The sequence below is a fragment of the Equus przewalskii genome, chromosome 29 (genome assembly GCF_037783145.1).
Source record: "Equus przewalskii isolate Varuska chromosome 29, EquPr2, whole genome shotgun sequence".
Taxonomy (NCBI): domain Eukaryota; kingdom Metazoa; phylum Chordata; class Mammalia; order Perissodactyla; family Equidae; genus Equus; species Equus przewalskii.
In genome coordinates, this window is record NC_091859.1 from 42,832,215 (window position 1) to 42,853,425 (window position 21,211).

Sequence of the window (21,211 nt, forward strand, 5' to 3'; positions counted from 1 at the left end):
GGGTGACTGTCATCTTGTTGTAGGTGTTGAAGAGACGGGCTGGGCCCAGGACTTGGAGGCCAGGACTTGGAGGCGGGAAGTTGGGAGACGCACAGTGCTGCCTCTCCTGCACTTTTCCTCCTGGCCGCCTGCCTGTGGGAGTTGTTGTCAGCTGGGTCAGGCAGGAAATTGGCCCTTCTCGAGAGGGCGTGTGTCTGCAAGCCTACTGCCTCCAACTTCCCTGCCCGGCGGGTACAGAATAGTCAGTCCCCTGTCCATGCTCTCGGTGGCCCCATGGTCCCTGGTGCTCTGCCCTGAGGGCATACCCATCTGTCCTGGGCGCTGGGGACAGCAAGCTGAACCTCAGGCTCCCTTCCTCTCTGGCTTCAGACCCAGCACCTGGTGCTTCACTCTAGCTTCTGTGGGGACTAGAAATGTGGTTCACCATCTCCTGTGGGTCAGAAAGTTCTAGACCAGAGGCAGCACAGTTTTCCAGGTGCTGTGCTGCAGGAGGAACGTCTTGGGAGGGGTCACGTGGCCCCCACTCTCCAGGGCTCAGAAGCTGCTAGTGCTGAGTAAAGGGGCTGCTGGTGATGGCAGTGTCAGCCTGGGTCGGAGCCCCCTGGAGGCAGGTCGCAGAGGCCACACCTGACTACAAGGGAGGACCCTGGAGCAGGGTGATAGGCACTTGGGCACCAGAGCACACAGGGCCTAGAAGCCCCAGAGAGGAGCAGGCTTTCTGAATGGGAGGGGAGGCTGAGGGAGGGTTTTGAGCTGAGGATCCCCCTGGCCTCTGTGAGGTACAGATGTGGGGAGCCAGGTGGGCTCTGGAGGGTTGGATGAAGTGGCAGGCAGGGACAAAGGTTGGATTTGAGAGGTTAGACAGTGGGTCAGGGAGCAAGGAATTGACCACTAAGCCTGTACTCGTGGCCACCGGTGGCTGGCAGTGTTTCTGCTCAGCATGGGTGGCAAAGCCAGGCATCGTCCAGCCGGAGGAGGGGGGCCAGGTGCCCTTGGTTCTCTAGTGGGTGGGGACAGATGGTTCTTCAGTGCAGAGCAGTCACCCTCCTGCAGGTCAGGCAGGCTCTACCACCAGGGACAGGACAAAGGAGGGAGGAGGGCAGGGAGGCCAGCACCAGGCACGTGGGACTTACCTCAGGTCTGGTGTGGGGGCTGCAGTGCCTGGGACAAGGGTCGTGAGGGGCAGTGGGCCCCACAACCGGCTTAGTATGCCCCTGCATTGGGGCGACAGGTCCAGGGGAGCTTGGAGACCAGGCCACTGAGTGGGGCCGAGAGCTAGGCACGAGCCCACCACCACTAGAGGCTGGACAGTGCCCAGTCTTGGAGCAGCCAGTGAGGGGCTAGGGACCCGGCCTGGACCCTACCCTGTGATGTGGGCAGACCCCACAGGGAGGAGGACACACTGAGAGGACCTCAGTCCCACCCCACACCCTAGAGCCCCCCTCAGCGGCTGGGCCTTGTGACTGGGCAGAGCAGTCAGAAAGCTGTGGCTGATCGACGGTTAGGGACAGTGCCCCGAGCATCTTCCCCAACGCCACTCTGACTAGAGGAAGCAGTGCCTTCTGAAGGGCTGAGGCCCCTCGCTGCCCCCACAACTCCCAGCCCTCTCCCGTTGCCCGGCCTCCGCCCTGTGTGCCTCGTGCCCTTGGCTCCCTCCTCCAGCCCGAGGGCTCACTCAGCAGGGGGCTTCCCAAGGTGGAAGGGGTGCAGAGCAGCCTCCCATGTGGCTTCTGAGACCATTCCCATGATCCAGATGAAGAACGAGGCCCTGAGGGCTGGCAAGCTCAGCCTGGCGGCCAGTGGGGACAGTGGCCTTCAGCCGTGACTCAGCCTGCTCACTCCAGCTGGGCTGGACTGGAGGGGCCCTGTTCTGCCCTGGCCAGGAGGCAGACCACAGCTCGGCATCCACTTTCAGCTGGGCCCTGGGGACTGGACAGGCCAGCAGTGGCCCTGTGGTCCCTGGAGATCCTCAGCCCAGCATGGAGGCCAGGGCTGAAGTGCCGCCTTTGTTCTGCCAGCTCCAAGGGCAGCCTGGAGCCCCCCTGGGCTTAGGTTTCCCATGATTCGTGGCCCTGGTGGCTGGGCCTCTTGCCTGGAACTGAGCTCTAAGCTGTGGCCCCCATCCGGGAACCTCCACAGTGCTCACCCTGCTCTGTGCAAGGCTGACCCTTAAAAGGGGCAGAAACATGAGCGGGCAGGAGGAATGGCGGCCAGGTAGAAGTGGGCTTGGGCATAGGCTGGCAGAGAGAGGCTGCCTTCCTAGCCTCCGGATGGCGCTGCCCGTCCTGCCAGCCCGATGCCAGGCCTCCAGCCTGCCAGGTCAGCCAGGGGAGAAAGGTGGAAGGAGGAGGTACAGACCTGCCGTTGCAACGCGGGTCACCCAGGCCTCACCCGCGGCTGGCGCCCATGGCAGCCACCTGCTCAGCAGTGCAACCTTCTCTCTCGTGGGCGTTTCCTCTTGTGCCCTCAAGGCTACTGGCTGACTCTGGAAGGCCTCTGGGCAGTGCCTCAGAGAGAGATTTAGCAGCAGCAGCCATTGGTCAGGGGCACCACTGGGCCAAGTTCATGTGCTGGGACTCTGGCCTCTCCCCTGTCCTGCCCAAGCACCTGGGGGCCTCAGACTCCAGGGCTGTGTTCCCCAAGGACCATCAGAACACCCTGGGCAGGCCCGCACATCGACCAAGAGTAGGGGAAGGAAAGGAAAATGTTCCGGGCCCAGAGCCGCAGGCCTGTACACACCTACTCCCTGCTCCTAGATAAATGGAAGCACTGCCCCCATACCCCCCAACATCATTCCCAGAGTAATTTCCGTGAGACGGGTCCTAGAACTGTGCACCCACACCGCACACCTGGAAGCGCCTTCCCTAGGCCCCAGGTCACTTTCAAGCCCCTCAGGCATGTTTTCTGCCCACAGCTCCTGGGCTCCGGCTGCCCCATGTCCTCGGGTCCCGGCTGCCCCATGTCCTCGGGTCCCGTCCCAGGAAGCCTTCCTGAGCCCCTGATGTCCCTCTCCGTCGGGTGTCTTAGTAAAGCCTGTCTACGGGGACGGGAGCCTGGACTGAGGCCACAGCTGTGCCTGGTGAGGAAGCAGGTGCTCCTGTTAGCTGGGACGGGAGCTTTGGACATTTCTGTGGCTTGGACAATGTTTGGATGTTCCATGCGGATGTCTGTGTTCCGACATGATTACGGAGGGGTCTTGTTTCTGTCTTGATCCTTTGTGGTCCCAGGGTGGCCTTGTCTGAGATTGGTGTTCCGTGAAATTATTTATGTCCACAGGAGGACACCCAGGCCCAGCTGATGCCCCAGGCCGGCTTCCCTCTGCCAGGGGCCTCTCTCGCAGACGTTTCCATTATTTTCCCATTAAGCATGGCTTTTGGGTTGAGACAGACAGTCTCTCCTGTTCACTGCTGAGCACTCGGAGAAGTGAACATTAGCCGGTGGGCTGGGAAAGAGCAAAACTCAGAGAACGACCTTTAGGGGGTGGGCTGTGGGTGATTTTCCTCTTTTTTTCTCCCAGATTTGACCCAAGGATGGCCCCAATCTCTGGAGCTGTGTGGCCAGTATTGGGGCAAGGACTCCAAGAGAGGCCTGGGAAAGGGGGGCCCTGTGGGCCCAAGAGTAGGGAGGATCCCCCTGGGCTCCCAGGATTCAACGCTGCTTTAATTCTTTATTGCTTTGTCTTTCATTCTGTGAGCCAATTGGCTTAAGTCCGATTTAGTTTTCTGTCACTTGCATGCAAAAATAAACAAATGTAGACATTTCCCTTATACCCCTATTCTACATATGCGTAGCCTTCCCCATCAACAACATCACTTAATGTTTTCTCTCTTTGCTCTAATTTTCCCTGAGGGTGGCCCCAGTTGGGGGAAGTGTGAGACAGTGTGGATGGCTGGAACTCTGGAAGACACCCATCTTTCTGGACAGAGGAACCAAGAAAAGGGGCCCCCCAGTAGTTAGAGCACGTGAGGCAAATCCCAGAGAGGAGAGAGCTGGAGAAGAGGTCCCTAGTTTTCCATATCTGACACAGGTACTGGCTCACCCCCAGCTGTGGGTGTACGGGCAGACCCAAAACAGCACATCAACAGCTTTGAGAACAAAATGATGACAGAGACTACTGCCCAAGTCCCACACTAGCCAGTGTCAGATATGCAGGGTATATGCTAAGGCAGCAGAACAAAGGCCTTGAACACTGAACCGACATTGGAACTCACTGCTCACAGCGGGTGACACAGAACTTGGGAGTCTAAACCTAACTGGGTTGCTTGCCTGCTAAAATAAACAAAAAATGAGGATTTAACAGGACCCAGAGTCTCATAACATTCAAAATGTTGATCAAGGATTCCATTAGAAATTAATGAGCATACAAAGAGCCAGGAAAATGCCCAAAGACAAGAGATTTCAGCCCCAAGATGACCCAGATGTTCAAATTGTCAAAGAATTTAAAGCCGCTGTTATAACCACGCGCCATGAGACAGACACACTTGAAATGCATGGACAACTAGAAGCCCTCAGCAGAGAAATAAAAACTAGAAAAAGGAACCAAATGGAAACTCTAGAACTGAAAATTACAATATTTGGAGTGAAAAAAATTCACTGGATGGACTCAGTAGCAGAATGGGGATTACAGAGGAAAGAATCAGTGGACTTGAAGGTGGGTCACTAGAAATGATCACATCTGAAGATCAGAGAGAAAAAGAATGAGGCTAGATGAACAGAGCTTCAGAAACCTGTGGGACAATCTCAGAAGGTCTGACGTTTGTATCACCGGAGTCCCAGACGGACAGGAGAAAGAGATCAGTGCAGGAGGAAAATAAAAAAGGAATACTGGCTGAAAATTTCCCCAGTTGGGTGAAAGGCATAAATTTAAAGATCTCAGGAGACCCCAAATCGAGGCTGCTCATCCAGACTGTGGCAGGTCTGAAGGAGAATGACCAACAAATTCCAGCGAAGTTCCCGATTCCCAGGCTTGTCACCAGCCTCCTGTCCAACCCCTTCCACGGGGAGGGAGCAGGGAAGTGAGGTGGGGCAGAAGCAGCACAGCAGGAGGACAAATTCAAAAATCTTAATTTATTGTAGACTCTCTTCTCATTTGCGTTGTCATTCCAGTGTTCTGAACATTAATAAATATACATTTGTTTAAAAAAAAAAACCCTCCAGTGTCTAATTTCTCTCATAAAGTCTTAAGTCACAAAAATAGGCTTACATTTTTCCTGTCTTAGCAAAACAATTGGTTTTTGGTAACAGTTCTGATCAAATTGAAAGCTGCACCTCGAGGGGCAAAACCCAGTCGCAGAAGACTAAGAGAATATGAAAGTGGAGTGTTCAAAGACTTAAAACTATTAAAACCTGCTTTCCTTAGAAAACGTCTCATTAGTGGTAAACACTGGAAGATACTATCGTCTTGTATCTTCAAAGGCCACTCACCTGTTAAGGCACATTTATAATGCAGGTATGAGGACTTGGGGATCTCATTTCACTTCTGCGTTAAGCATCTGGTCTTAGACCAGTTTCAGATTTGCTCTCCTCTCGTGCAGTCATTCATTAACAATGCATTAACATTTTCATCAGAATAACACACTATGGAAATCTTTGCATTTTACCTGATTTTCATCATATCTTATGGTTTCTCCTATTTGGAAGCAGCTGTGCTGGTCATTTATTTGGGTATCTGATTTGAAGAACAAAGGAAATACTGAAATAAAACATGTCTGAGTAATTCTGGGCCCCATTCCCCCTCAGGCCACGCTGTGCCAACTGCCCACGGTGGGACAGTCACAGCCAGCCGGTCCTTGGTATGAGTTTCCAAAAAACAGCTTGGTAACCATTGAAAAGTGTGGCTGCGGCTTTGTCCCTTTGCACAATTGGCCATTTGAAGCAAAATGAAGTAATTGGTCAGACTCTGGGGGTGGGACCCCAGGCTGCTTGGAGATCTTCGCAGACTAAAAGAGCTAGAAAATTGGCAGGAAGGAATGTGACATCCTGGAAGACCTCATACCTCTGTCTCAATCGGGAACGTGTGAACACTCTAAAATCCCACCGAGAACAGGGCCAGAGGGACAAAGGAGTCCCCACCTGCCGTCCCACGCCGACTGGGAAGGGGGCCAGGGAGGCCCTGCAGGGCTGAGCGGGGCTCAGCGAGGGAGGGCAGCCAGGGAATGACCAGCGTGTAAATCACGGCCGTGTGGCACCTGCATTCTGCGCCGACCTCCGCAGGGCTCCTTGAGTCCTGCCCCGTCCCAGGTTGCCCCATCTTGGATCCACAGCTGTCGAGGCAGATGGGAGCTGAGGGCAAACAGCTCAGAAACAAGCGTGCTGTGAATTCAGGCACCACATGTAAGGCCCACAGGCCCCTCACTTGCTGGCTGAGAGCAACGGCAGGAACCTCCGTCTAATGACTACGTGTCAACCTCTCTCCCAACGCTCTTCCCACCTTGGATTTGCCGGGACAGCAGTTTCATCAACGCATGCCAAATTCAAGTACAACGGTGCAATCTTCCTTATATAAAAATAGTGAGAGACCATTCCACAGATCTCCATTATCGACAGAGTCAGTACAAATGCAAAATATACACAGAGTTTCGCCTTCTCGGAGTTCCATACAAATATATAAAAGCATCTACACCTTTTCAACACAGGAAAGTAATCTGCTTTAAGACAAGGGGTGCCTTTGCAAACGGCTGTTCAGGCTGCTGGCGGGGGCCTGTTCTGCAGTGAGATGCCTGCACGGCCGGCCCGACCTTGGTTTTCGGTCTGTGACCAGTTCCTCTCACTCGAGGCCAGCTCAGGCCCTGCCAACCCTCGTGCTGGACCCTCTGCCAGCCAGGTCCGGGCATGGTTTTGGCTCTGTCTGCAGGCTGAAGATCGAGCTGTGCCAGCCCAGAGTCCACACCTCCTCGTGCCCGTGGCCTTTGGCACTTGTCAGGGGGTTGGATGGGCCCTGAGCCCCTGGGGGCAGCCCAGGGCTTCCTGTCTGGACCGTCAGTCATGCCAGTCATGGGGCGGCCACTGCAGGGACCCCCACCACCAGGGCCTGCTTCACTGGAAGGGCAGTGGCCCCTCGGGCTCCAAGGGCGCGACGACACGGCACAGAGGCCTGGGTGGAGATGACCGGCTTGTCTCACAGTTTCCTGATGGTTCAAATTGAAGTTTCGTTACTGCCTCTGTGCGTGGGAAGAAGCCATCAGGCAGGTGGAGGGTCAGCAAGGACGGCCCCTGCCGCCCGTGAAGCTGCAGCTAGGCCGGATCCAGGGCATGCAGGGGCAGAACCCCCGCTCAGGGACAGGGGAAGCCTAGGGGGTCCAGGGAGGGCAAGTGCATGCGAGGACAGCTACACCAGACAGCAGGAGAGAGGGCAGGTCGCGTCTGCACCCCTGACACCCAAGGCCAGCTTGGCAGCCAGGCCCATCTGAGTGTCCTCCACACCGCTGGCCCTCAGTTGGAGCATGGAGCATCAAGGTTAGCAACCAAACTCATTCTTTAGGTTGAGTTTTAGGAAGGCCATTCTAGAAGACCCGGCTCCCGCTTTTTGCTCCCCTTTTGGAAGTCCGTAGGAGGGAGGAGCCATGGGAGAGGTCAGCAGGCCTGTCTGGAGCCTGGATCCCAGCTCCACGCCTCTGCAGCTGGGCACCCGGAGCCTCGGTCTCCTCACCCACAATGTGCGGTAGTAATGGCCCTGGCCCAGGAGACGATGTTTATAAAGTGCTTACTCCAGCAGGGTCGCAAGTCCTAGAATTTCAGGGCTGGACAAGACTTTGGACTTCAGCTAATGTAGCCCCCACAGGGCCTGCATGTCGGCAGCACCCCGGGACAGGGAGTCTGCCCCATCTCTGGCCAGTTCCTCCTGACTGGAGCTGGAGGCCCCGTCCTCGGAGGCACCCCACCGCAGCCCTGGGCCCTTTTGTGCTCAGGCCCCTGCCTACTGCCCCTCTCTGGACTCGGGGCCTCTCCACTGGACAGGGGACAGAGGGAGAGCTGTCGGGGCAGCTTCCCCCCCCTGCTGCCTTTCCCCCCCCAGGCCCCAGCTACTCACTCGGAGTCGGAGCCATGGGCCTGGGCGCTCCCGGCGCGCACACTCATGGCCATGCCGTTGAGGTGCTCACGCCCCAGCTCCCGGCGCGGGGTCTTGACAGTGATGGTGCCGTCAGGGCCGCGGACCCCGTCGCTGGAGCCCAGGGAGGATGAGCGCGAGGACGCAGGGCTCTGCTCGCACTCGGCCAGCTTCTCCCGGAGCCGGGACTTCAGGGTCTTCTCGGTCAGTGGCGGTGGGTAGGTGACTTTGTTCTTCAGGATGCCTGGAGGTGGGGAGACGGTCATGGTCAGGCTGGCTGCAGCGGACTCGGGGAGGGCCGGTCCCTGCGGCCTGGGCAGCCCTCAGCTGCTGGTCTTCCCTCCTTGAGTGTCAGTCTCAGGTAGCGGGACCACAAGGCCCCCTCCGCCCCACCCTGCCCCCAACCCGCCAGCCCCGCCTCCATGACTCCCACCTGGACCCCGCCCCCACCCGCCCAGACCCAGCCTCTGTCCCCTTCCCCAGGATGAGGGACTTCGGGGGGCAGCGGGGCCCTCACCACTCCCGAGGCACCTTTTCTCTGCTCCGGGGGCTGGCTGGGGGCGCCCGCGGGCTTCTCGCAGTGGTTGCCCTGCTCGTCCAGGTGCAGCTCCACGCTGACCTTGGTCTCCACCTTCAGGCACGGCTTCTGGCCTGGCTCCTCACTGTCGCTCCCAGCCAGGCTCTCGTCGGGCCAGCCGGCAGGGACGTGGTCAGCCGCAGCGTCCGCTGAGGCACAAGAGTGACCCTCGACAAGCAGGAACGACACCCCCACCCCCTCACTGCTGGGAGCTTCACCTCCTAAAAGGTTCCAGCTCATCCCTCTGCCGGGAGTATGCGTCCTGAGTGGCCCTGACCCACCACTCCCAGACCTGCGGGCCTGGTGGGGCTACACCCTCCAGGTGGGGAAACTGAGGCTCAGAGAGGGAAGGTCCTGGCAGTGGGGGTCCAGGCTGCAATCTGCACCACTGCACCCCAACACCCAGGAGCCTTGGCTGGCTCCCCTGGCAGCAGGTGGGGTCAGCTTTGTGGAGTCTGTGCATTGAGAGTCCCCAGACAGACCCCCCAAGACTTCCCTGCCTGTGCTCTGTGGATGGCGGGGAGGGGAGCAGGGGGGGTCCTCCCAGATAGCACCTCCCACCCACTGGCCTTCTGTGTGTGCTGCCCACCACTGGGTCCTGGAGGCAGGTGGCCCCGCCACAGTCGAGGCCCACCAGGCCTGCTCTGCAGCCCACCAGCCACAGCCCAGCCTGGCCTGCCGTGCCCAGCCTGCTCACCTTTGGGGGTGCTGTGGACAGGACCCCGGGTTGGGTCCCACTTGTCCTCGGCATCCCCCACGTCGTCCTCGCTGTCTGAGGAGTGTGAGGAGGCGTAGGAGCTGCTTTGTTCATCCAGGGACAGCTCACTGTCCGAGTCTGAATCGTGGCCTGCAGGGCGCACAGGAGGGACGCAGGGCTCAGGCCCAGGGGGCTTCCTGCCAAGGGCAGAGGGGAGCCACCGGGGCCCCTGCTGACCCTCCGAGTGTGACGCGGCCGCAGACACCTCTTCAAGGCTGTACCTTTTCCAGGGGCCGAGAAGGCCACAGGACGGACGAGAGCCACAAAGGAGCTCTCGCCCATGGGCCCCCAGAGGGAGATGCGCAGACTGACGGGAGACCACCCTCCAGGGGACACATACCATGGGGCTTCTTGCTGCTCCTGGGGAGGAAGGACGGATCTGGCTCCCCGGGGCCGCCCCGCGTGGGCCCAGAGGACACATTGAGCTTCTGGCCCCCTTCGTCCCTAGAGAGGAGAGTGGGGAGGGTGGGCTCAGCACCATCGCTCAGGGGATGCATGACTCGGCCACCAAACATCACTGAGCACCCTCTGCACGTGCCAGATGGCCACATGGGGCTCTAGAAGGTTCTCTGCCACGAGAGACTCCCTGAGTGCTCAGGAAAACGTCAACTCGGACAGCACACACTGCTCGGGCCCTTCCCGGCAGGCTTGGGGTGGAGGTGATGAAGCCTGCGTTCGCTCCGAGAGCGGGGCCTCCCCTCCCCCGAGACGACAGCAAGGGCGCGCGCTCGGCCTGACCTGAGGGTGCTGTCCAGCGAGGCGGTGGACTCGCCCAGGGCCGTGCGGAACATGTTGGGCTCCTCGCTGTAGGTGTTGTTGCAATTGAGGGAGCGCTGCGGGCAAGAGGGCTGGTTATCCACTGAGCAGAGGCCACCGGGCTGCAGAGGATGGCTCTGTCCCCACAGCAAGCCCCAGTGCCCTCCCTGACTGTGCCCTTGCCGGGCAGACACAGGGGCCTTGCAGTGGCCGAGAGGAGAGCATCGCTGGCCCCCGCCATGGTCAGAGGACAGCCTCGCTCCCATGGCCACTCCTTCTGGTCAGGGATCCTCATCGGCCATTCCCTGTCTTCCCAAGACCTTGAAAAGTGGAGCTGTCTCTGTGACAGACCCCATCTAGTCGACTCCACTTGCTTCCCGGGACCGCAGGAAAGGCACCAGGCTCGATGCCACGCTCTGCGGACGGCTCTGTGATGCCCCTTTTGTAGGGGACATGAAGCCCACGGAGCCGTGTCGAATGCTTGGTCCAGATACCCATACGGACCCCTGGTGAGCGGTGCAGCCCAGCCCCCAGGCCCTGTGGGGTCCCCGGGTGCCTCCTACCGTCAGCAGGGTGGCCCTTGTGGTGGCCGAGTCGTCCGGGTGCGGCTTCTTGCCGGCGAGGACCCCCTTCAGGTGCTTCCGGACCTCCCTGTTGAGCACGCAGTAGAAGAGGAGGACAAAGAGGCCCTGGAGGGAGGGGCAGTGCGTCAGGGTCGGGCACGGCCCCCGGGGACAAGGCCAGGGTTCTGTTGCTGCCACACTGTGTGCCCGCCTGCCCGAGGACATCTGGCGCCGAGGGTGCCCAGAGCAAGCCTGGCCGCTGTGGCTGCAGAGATGTGCACGAAAGCCCAGGCTTTCCTCCCCACCCCTGGGGCTCCTGCTTTCTTGGGGGAGCCTGGGCAGGGCAGCCAGCATTTGGGGGGCCCTGACCCAGGCCACAGCCTTTGGGCCATCTAGGGGTCCCCAATGTTACGTCTTTAATCAACTTTCCGGGAAGCCCTGGGTGTGAACCATAATTGGCCCCTGCACTGGCTGAGCAAAGGACGGTGTCCTGACGAGACAGGAGGACCACGGAATGGGGGTCCCTGGGCAGGCTCTGGGCAGCTGTGTTTGGAACACCAGGCTCCTTTTTGACCCTCTCAGCCCCTCAGGGTTGGGGCATTTCAGAGAGGAAGCAGCACAGGCGACCCATGGCCCTACCAGGTCTGGCCACGCAGAAGGCCCCGCCGGGTCACGCTGAGAGCCGCCCACCTGTAAGCAGCTGAAGATGGCGAAGAGGTAGTGGAAAGTCAGCACGTCGCTGTTCACGGCCAGCAGCCCCAGCAGCCAGGTGGCGCTGATGAGCAGCAGCAGGAGGAAGGCAGTCCTCAGCAGGGAGCTGCGGGAGAGGGGGACACAGGGGTGAGTCCACAGTCCTACTCCCACCCACCCATCACCTATCCAGCCATCCACCTACTCATGCATCCGTCGATCTGTCCATCCATCCATCCATCCATCTGTGCATCCACCCACTCATGCATCTGTCCATCTGTCCATCCATCCATCTATCTGTGCTTCCACCCGCCCATCCACCCACTCATGCATCTGTCCATCTGTCCATCCATCCATCTACCCACATTCCCTTCCTTCCCAAACCCTTTCTAAGTATCTACGATGGGCCAGCTACCGGCTCACACAGGGGAAAAGACAGACAGAGCTTACATTAGCAGGGATGGGGGTGGGAAATAGTCAATAAATTAAAAAGCAAATAAGTAAATCAGAAGCTATGAGCCATGACAAGTAAAAGAGGCCTGCGTCCACAGTGACTCCCAAACGTGCCCTGGGAGCGGCTGCAGAGCCTGGTGGGCGGGCTGCGGTAGTTTCTGTGAAACTTGAACGTGCGTGGAGAGATGCAGAGGGGAGCCGTCCAGGCCAGCCAGTGCAGCTTCCAGCTCTCTCATTACTAGCGAGTGACTTCCCGCTCTCTGCCTCAGTCTCCCCAGATGTAAGGGGGATGATGAGGGTGCGCCCTGTGTGGGGCTGTGGGGGGACTGCTCGTGTTAATGCGAATCCAGTGCTTGGAAAGGTGTGTGTCAGGGGGAAAGCACAGGATGATGGAGGTGATGACCAGGCTCAGCCCCGGGGCCCCTGCTCAGGGTCTGCCCCTCCGCAGCCATTTCAGACTCTCTGCTCTCTTCTCAATGGGCTGGGCAGACTCTCACCCTGTGCTGCCTGGCAGCCCCTCCTTGTGCATCATCCCTTCATCTGCCCCCCGGCTCAGGTCACCCAGCCCCACAGACACCCTTGTCCTCCTCTCCCCTGACCCTTTCTTGGCTCCTGGACTCCACGCTGAGCTCTCCCGCCACCCTGCCTGCCCCTCAGCACTTTTTTTGTGGGTCCCTTCTCCTCTCCCAACCAGGAAACACTGCAGGTTCCCTTTCTGCTGGGCCCCATTCCTCTTCTGGGGGAGCGCCTCCACTCCTGCAGCCCAGCCTCACCATCACCACCGACCGGGGCGACCCCACCTGACCCCACTCTGCTGTGTCCAGGCGGCTCAGCACCGCCCCTCACCTGACTGTCATCGTCCTCCACCTCCTCCCATGAGCATCTGTTACCACGGCCGCCTGCCCTGGTCCCCGCCGTGGCCAGCGTCCCTCCCTCTCCTCCACCATGTCCAAATGCCACTTGGATCCAGACACCGCTTGGCACAGCCCAGACAGCGTCCACATGTGGCCGGCCTGTCCCGCACTGCGGCCCATTGATCCCTGTCTACGCAGCTGTCAGCAGCCCTCCGGACCGGCCCAGCCAGTTGTCCTTAACGACTGGTCCTCAAACCAGACACTGGGGGGGTCTCCACATCAGGTCCACCCACTGGTCAGGTTTAGCACCAACTTACACAATCCCTTTTCTTTCATAGTAATGGTGCTTTCTTTGGCAGGAAACCTTTGCAGACAGGACAAAAATGACCGTGTTGACCTGAAAAAAACAAAACAAAATCAGGGGGCCAGCTCGAAAGCATTATCACGACCGACTTTCAAAAGCCAAACACTCGTGAGGGTCTTTGCCCTGTGTCTTGGGAGGTGTCGCTGGGGTGACAAGGCCTGGGGCCCACACCCCAGCCTGCTTGTGAGGGCCCCACCTGGGGGCTGGGTGCCAAGCGGCCTCACAGGGGATGTGGATGTGGAACGAAACCCGGAATCCAGGGGTCTGAGGACAAGGCCCTTCCTGCCCCACCCGGCTGCTCAGAGGAGCCGGGGACCCAGCCAGCCCCGAACACTCCTTCCAGTCGATGCATGGAGGGGCGCCTGGCTCCCCACGTCCCTCAGAATGGAGGGCTCCTTGAGACCCGCACTCACAATTATAACCGTTCCGATGGGCCCCGCAAAGCTCCAGATTAGGGTGTCTTGGAGGGACAGCCAGCAGAAGTCCGGGTTTCCGTAGCCCTGGGGGTCCAGGCCCACTGCAAGCCCTGGACAACAGCGATGGGAAGACTGAGGGCCATATCCCAGGAGAGGACGCCTCCTGAGGGCCAGCCCCACCCAACAGGACCCCAGGGCCCCAGCATTGCCCTCAGAGGGAAGGGCAAGGAGCCAAGATAGACAGCTGAGATGCGACAAAGGCCCAGGTCCCCTCTGAGCAAAGTCCCTCTCAGTGCCGAAAGACAGGATCACCAGAGCCACAGGGGCCCAGGCAGCCACGAGCCGCTCATGGCTTCACCCAGAGGCAGGGAGCCCACCCAGGCAGGGGGTTGCCGAGGGTGACAGAGAGAGCTGAAAGAGGGGGCCAATGGGATGGGGTGCAATCAGCTGTGAAAGCACAAGGGGGGCACCCTGCTGTTGGGCCACATGGAGGCCAAGATGCCACTACGGACCACAGGTGCCAGGGCAAGAGGATCTGAGAGCTGCACACACCACACGACGCACACACACACACAGACCATGCGCACATGCACACAGACCACATGCACATGGACCACGCACACGTGCACACAGACCACATGCACACGGACCACATCCACCCCAGACTGCTCACCGTCCCAAAGTGCAATGCAAATGGGAGTTCCTTATGTCACCTAAACCCCAGCCACTGTTCCTAACAACCACGTGACAAGCTAGAGGAGCACTTGTCCTTGCAGAGCCGTCAAGGTGAAGTTTGGGGTGACTTCAACACAGATCTTGTTAGGAGAAAGGAGCAGGCCTGGCCTCCACCACTCCTCCGTCCGCAGGTCTGGACTGTGCCACAGCCCCCGAAACCCCCGACTCCTTATTTCAATCCTAAGAAGATCAGGTCTCCCCACTCCCTGCTTAAAAGCCTCCAGTGATTCCCCACTGCCCTCAGGAGACAGGCCGGCTGCTTCCGCGGCCGTCTAGGCTGAACTTCGTGGCGTGGCCACAGCCTTGCTCCAAACCACGTGGTACCCCCACGCCTTGCTCCACCCTGGCCTGGTCTCGGGTCAGTCCCCAACCAGCCATGTTCCTGTCGGTCCCCACACATGCTGGGCCCCAGAAGGCATCCTCCCCTGCCCACTCTGCCATCTTGTTCCTACTTGCCCTCCAATGCAAACAGTGCTTCCTCCAGGAAGCCTTCCTGGCCTGCCTTGGCCTGGGGTCCCCATCACCGCTCCCCCAGCTCTGAGCCCATAACAGTGCAGGGTCCACGGATGACCAGTCAAGTGGGCTGTTACTTAATGCCTGTCTTCCTTGGAGGGGCAACCCCCTAAGAAGAAAGGCTTTGCTGTCCTCACTCACTGCTGACCTCGGGCCTAGAACAGAACCTGGCATACAAGAGGCGCTCTACAAATGAATGAATCGATGCATGCACACTCCCGATCCTGTGGGGCAATGGGGTAAGTGAGAGTTGGTGGGGACTGAGGAAAGTGCACAGGAGAACGGCCTGAGAAGACTGGTCCCGTGGATTCTGGAGGGCCCAGGCTGGGACAGGCACCCACGGCTCTGAGACAGGGCTGTCACCGCAGCCCCAGACAGCCCGCCCTTCCTCTGCGCGGGCATGTGGCGAACATCACGGAATCAGCCCACACAGGGTCTGGGTGGAGATGCTCTGCTCCATTTAGCGCGTCTGGAGGGGATGCCCGAAGTGACCACACAGTGGAGTGAAGACAGGAATGTGTGCCCCCCACACAGATGGCAGGACAGGCAGGAGGGAGCCAGCCGGGCCGCGAGTGGATGGGAGCCGGGGCTGGGTAGGGAGCAGTGGACATGTAGCCGGCAGCGACGAGCCAGCCCCCATCTCTGGCCGAGGGTCCCTGGAAACCCTCTTAAGTTCTTCTGCAAGAGGCTTAAGTGTTAAAAAAAAAAAAAAAAAGAAAAGAAAAAGGTTTTTAAAGTAAGATAGAAATGTGAAATATCTGAATTTAGATTCCAGAGCTGTCTCGGAGGCAGTGGCATTTCACTGTGTGCAACCTGACAGCGAGCTGGTATCTCTCCCCAGATGAGGCGTTTATCTTGAGAGAACGTTGAAATGAAAAACGTGTCACAGAAAACGGTCTCCAGCTTCTCTGTGTAAAGTCGTCCCTGTGCCTCGGACGGAGGAGGCCTCCGCCTCGGGGATGCTTCCTCGGGCCGCTTCTCTGCAGGACCTTCTGCCCTGCCACCCTCCGCCCCGACTCGGTCAGGGCCCTCCTGTGTGTCACTCGTGACCACAATGGCCAGCCCCGGGCCAAGAAGCGTTTGTGATGTGAACAGGGAAAGTCATTTAACTTCCCCCGTAAAATGAGAATGACCCACTTGGCGTGGCCACATGGAATAGCTGGCCTCGGGTCTGGCCCTCGCAGGAGCCCTTAAGGAGGGGTCAGCTTTCTTCTAAGAAGCCCCTGAATGTGCTCATCATGGCCTCCCAGTGCCTCTAGCCTCAAACTTCGTGTCTGGGTCCCTGGAACCCGGGACTCCTGAGAAGAGGGTGTGGCTCTTCTTTGATGAATAGAAACATGGGTCTTTCCCAAGAGACAACAAACTTTGACTTTGATACTCAGTGAAAAGTGTGCTACGGAAATGCTGCTGTTCTGTTCATTCATTCACTCATGCACCCATCCATCCATCCCTCATTCCTTCATCCATCTGTCCATCCACCCATCCATCACTCATTCCTTCATCCATCTGCCCATCCACCCATCCATCCATCACTCATTCCTTCATCCATCTGCCCATCCACCCATCCATCCTCACTCATTCACTCATCCATCTGCCCATCCACCCATCCATCCATCACTCATTCCTTCATCCATCTGCCCATCCACCCATCCATCCTCACTCATTCACTCATCCATCTGCCCATCCACCCATCCATCCATCACTCATTCCTTCATCCATCTGCCCATCCACCCATCCATCACTCATTCACTCATCCATCTGCCCATCCACCCATCCATCCATCACTCATTCCTTCATCCATCTGTCCATCCACCCATCCATCCCTCATTCCTTCATCCATCTGCCCATCCACCCATCCATCCATCACTCATTCCTTCATCCATCTGCCCATCCACCCATCCATCCATCACTCATTCCTTCATCCATCTGCCCATCCACCCATCCATCCTCACTCATTCACTCATCCATCTGCCCATCCACCCATCCATCCCTCATTCCTTCATCCATCTGCCCATCCACCCATCCATCCATCCCTCATTCCTTCATCCATCTGTGCATCCACCCATCCATCCATCACTCATTCCTTCATCCATCTGCCCATCCACCCATCCATCCCTCATTCCTTCATCCATCTGCCCATCCACCCATCCATCCTCACTCATTCCTTCATCCATCTGCCCATCCACCCATCCATCCATCACTCATTCATTCATCCATCTGCCCATCCACCCATCCATCCTCACTCATTCACTCATCCATCTGCCCATCCACCTATCCATCCATCACTCATTCATTCATCCATCTGCCCATCCACCCATCCATCCTCACTCATTCACTCATCCATCTGCCCATCCACCTATCCATCCATCACTCATTCCTTCATCCATCTGCCCATCCACCCACCCATCCATCACTCATTCATTCATCCATCTCTCCACTCATTGGACAGATGCAGAGTTTTTCTCTGGTGCCACAGACAGAAACAGCCCCAGGCCCAGCTCTCCAGGATGCACACCCCCACGGAGACACTGAGTGATCACACTCGTGTGTGCAGATGACCGTGCAGGGCTGGGGCTAGTCGAGCTGGGTACAGAAGAGGGAGGGGGCCAGAGAGCTCCTCAGCCCACACACGAGGGCGTTGGCTTGTCTGACCTGGGTTCCTGTGTCAGCCAAGTCAGGTGGATCCCCCGAGTGGTGGTCGCTTCTGCCCCAGGCCACCCCAGTGGGGCTGCTCTGCACATCCTCACCTGTGACGATGGCTGGAATGCCCCAGCCCACGACATAGTAGAACCGCATGGGCCCCGCATCGATGTTGCGCACCTCGGTCAGCATGCGGTAGACGTGCAGGCTCTCCACAAAGGACCAGGCGAAGGTGCTCATGTAGACGTAGTGCAGGAGGATGGCGATCACCGTGCACAGAAACTGCGGAGAGGGGAGCCCGCTCAGCGCCAGCCCCTGCACCCACACCCTGCACCGAAGTCTCAGGGCTGAACGGGGTGGGGAGGGAAGTGACCAAATTGGGTCACTCTGCAAACATGAGGGTCTGTAGGTCTGAAAACGTAAATCAAGTTGTTTTCTACTTGTTTTCTATTTGATTCAGCCAGGAGTGGCTGAGCGTCAACAGTCACAGTGTCCCAGTGGATGTGGGTCAGAGGATGAGGAGTGAGGCACCTAGGGGCCCAAGGGTCCCTCCTCAGCCCGGATCAGTGGTGGGCGTGAGCATCACGGGGGCGGGGCAGGCAGAGCCTCTAGTGTTTTCAAGAGAAGCTAGAATTCTGCATTTTCATGTGATGGTTCCAAGTTTTGAAATGTTGGCATTTAATTTAAAGTTAAAAAAATACTGTGGAGGCGGCCTGCTCAGGCTGTGGGCCCCAGACTGTGATCTTGGCCTTCACCCAAACCCCTGGCCCTCATGCAGGCGTCCTCAGTCCAGCGGGGTTGGCCAGAGGAGGGAGGAGTGTCCAGCTCTGTGACCTGTCCGTAGAATAAGACCCAGCTCATCGTGCCTGCACTGACTCCACAGAGACTTCCATCTTCCACCAAAGAAAGGACAGGGGCAAACGCTTATCCCACTTCTGTCCTCTGCCAGGTGGGGTATGTCTGGCCAGTGGCCAAAAGCCAGGAAGAGAAAGTCATCTCCCACAAGGCAGCTGAGGGACGGCATCCTGGCCTCTGGGGGTTTTGGCAGGCCAGCCCTGTCCCTGGACACAGAAGGTGGTGCGAGAACAGGAGAAAGGCGGTGGCAGGGAGGGGTTTGGGGACACTGGGGTCACGAGGAGTCCAGCCTCTGGGGCCGTTAGTGACATCCAGTCCGAGGTGTTTTAGGACGGACCTCGAAGAGCTCTGTGCCTTGGCCCAGAGCAGCCTCACGTGGGTCCTTCTGGGAGGGGCTGCCCCGGCCATGACTCCCAAGGCCGGCCAGCTGGGAGATGTGGCCAGGCTCCCCTCCAGGTCCTAGGAAGCTGGACTGGCAGGGTGGGAGAGGGGAGCCCTCAGAGGAAAGGGAAGAGAAAGCCCCTGGCCACACCCACAATTGGGCCCCACCCCTGATCATACCCCACATCCAGGCCCAGCCCCTGACACATTCTGTCTGATCCTGGCTCCTGTTCCATCACCCAACCTCTGAGGGTCTCAGCGTCTGTGTCAAGAGACACCTCAACTCCAATAGACACAAGAGTAGGAGGAGACCCGGGGAGAGCCACCACCTTGACTGATGCTGGAGGCCACTCTGCTCAGGCCCCAAGTCTGTGTGCTCCGTGGGGAGCTCCACAGAGCTGCGGGCTTGCTGGGGAGACAAGGGCCACCTGCTGCCACATCCACCTCCACAGCCCATGTTCTCTCCTGAAACCAGACCCCAGAAACGTGGAGGGACCATTCGAACATTAACATTTGTCAAATACAGTAAAAGCAGGACCCAAGAAGAAGAAACAAAAGAATCTTGGGTTATGAGTGGAGACATGCCCAGTGTCAGGAAAGGGGAGAGTCTGGGCTCAGGGACGGGCGAGCCTGGAGCTGGGTGAACCCCACACCAAACGCCCCCTGCTCCCCCCGGGTGCAAAGCACGGTTGGCTTGGGAAAAGGAAGAATGGGGAGGAGGCTGGTTGGCTTGTTGCCTTAAATAAAGTGAAAAGCAAACCTACAAAACCAGCTTTTGCAAAAAAAAAAAGCAGCACTAGAAATATGACTTTTTGAAATGTAATGGGGCCATATATGCACAGACTTCTGCACTAAATGTATTACCTTTTCCAGAAACAGAACAAAGACAAAACACTAATGCATAATAAATCATTTCAGCCTGCCAGTAATCCGGGAGATGAAAAACCTTGCCCAGATAGGATTGTGAGTTTCCAGAAAACCCATAAAGACCAGGTGCGGTGCCAAGCCCCAAGAATTATGGGCAGCGCATTCCTTCTCTTCTCCGTGCTCACCGGCGCGTGGCCGGCCGAGAGCTCTCATTCCAGCAGCGCAGGGGTCGGCGCTTGAAGCCAGCCGCCAACCTCTCCGCATTTCCCCGTGGTGTTTAGTTGCAAGGAGTGGCCTGCCACCACCAACTCAACTCCCCTCTCTGGAGACCACTCAAAGGCACACGGGAAGGGTTTTGAAATGAGTCACGCAGCCTCCCCCAGAGAGCGGTCGCCTGTCTGATGCACTGATAAGGACGAGTGCTCGGGTGGAGGTGTGCCTGACGAGCTGGGCCATAGGCAGAGGAACCGTTGTAGCAGGACCGTGGGGGGGACCCTTCACCCAGCCCACGCCAGCCCGGCACCCTGCCTCAGGAGCCCTTGCAGGGCAGCAAGGTTTGCCCTTGCTCGTCTGACAAGCGCTTATGGGTCTGCTCCCCTGAGAGGAGCCAGAGGAGGAAGACTGAGGAGGCAGGTGGCCCCGAGCGGCTAGCCAGAATATTCCACCTTCGTCTTTTTACTCCCCTCCTCTCCCACGGCCTGCTCATCCCCACAGACACATTTCCTCTTCATGCGGGGGATGCCTCCCCATGCTCAGCTCTGCACGTTCCTCAGCTCCCCGACTGGCGTGTCCAGCCTCACCCAGACCTGGCACTCAGTTTGCGTTCTCATCTCATCTAGTGGTGTCTTCCCCTCTGGAGACTGAGGCACACCCACTCCTTCCTCCACTGGTGCTCCATGCCGGCTGGCCCTGACTCCTGCCCCTCTCCTCATGCCCGCTGTCCAGGCCTCGGTGCTGGGCCCCGACTCCACCCCTAGACCTATGAAGATAGCCTCCCGGCTGCTCTCCTGACCTCCAGCCTCCTCCACCCATCTTCCCCCCGTCGCCAGGGTCGTCTTCCTAAAATGCAGACCCAGTCATGGCTGTCCATGGCGCAAGGCTGCCTGCAGGAGATGGAGCTGCTTGGCACAGCCCCTCGGGCTCTGGATGATGGGATGCCCAATCTGTCCCTGACTTACTCTGGACCCTCTTGTTGGACAGCAAATGGACGGTCTTGTTCAGCTCTTCCCTGACCAGGTACAGCTCCCCCACCCACCCCCATGGTGTCATTTGGACCTGACAATCATGTACCACCATGCAGGTGTGTGTCCAGAATGCTGGCTGCATGGGCAGGAATGGGAGGGCCTCTTGGATCTGGGCTTTTGGTAGGCTTAATACAGTGACAATCAACACTCCTGACTATATGAGGAATGAAGAAGTGACAGCTACGTCAACACCTCGTGGCAGTGGTGTGGGAATGGCCCACTGAGAGAATGATGGCCCGTCACTCAGGGTGGGAGAGATCAGGATTAGTTGAGAGTAACCTTTGAACTTCCTGGAGTCAAGACATGGCATGTGTGACGGTGGGCGGGCCTCACATCTCCTGAAGGCTATTAGGGTCACCATTTAGTGACGGACACGTGAACTAACACAGACAAACAGAACCGCGTGCTCTTGGGCGGGTCACTCAATCTCGCTGGTCCCCAGCTGTCTCACCTGTCAGAAGGGATGCTACCACCTCCCGGGCCCCAGGGATGTGCCAGT

General features: G+C 58.3%; 1 protein-coding gene across 2 annotated transcripts in view; it reads right to left on the reverse strand.

Annotated features, from left to right (window-relative positions):
• Positions 1 to 5,052: 5,052 nt before the first annotated feature.
• Positions 5,053 to 21,211, reverse strand: part of CELSR1 (cadherin EGF LAG seven-pass G-type receptor 1) — a 148,447-nt gene continuing 132,288 nt past the window's right edge. The window contains exons 25-35 of one of the 2 annotated variants that reach the window (XM_070599889.1): positions 17,473 to 17,647; positions 13,475 to 13,587; positions 13,015 to 13,094; positions 11,391 to 11,517; positions 10,701 to 10,826; positions 10,120 to 10,214; positions 9,722 to 9,825; positions 9,322 to 9,471; positions 8,579 to 8,773; positions 8,030 to 8,291; positions 5,053 to 7,160 (exon numbers count right to left, since the gene is read on the reverse strand). In XM_070599889.1, coding sequence (XP_070455990.1) covers positions 7,136 to 7,160; positions 8,030 to 8,291; positions 8,579 to 8,773; positions 9,322 to 9,471; positions 9,722 to 9,825; positions 10,120 to 10,214; positions 10,701 to 10,826; positions 11,391 to 11,517; positions 13,015 to 13,094; positions 13,475 to 13,587; positions 17,473 to 17,647 — 1,452 coding nt within the window. In that variant the 3' untranslated portion in view covers positions 5,053 to 7,135. The remainder of the gene's footprint in view (positions 7,161 to 8,029; positions 8,292 to 8,578; positions 8,774 to 9,321; positions 9,472 to 9,721; positions 9,826 to 10,119; positions 10,215 to 10,700; positions 10,827 to 11,390; positions 11,518 to 13,014; positions 13,095 to 13,474; positions 13,588 to 17,472; positions 17,648 to 21,211) is intronic. The other variant, XM_070599888.1, reaches the window with a different exon arrangement.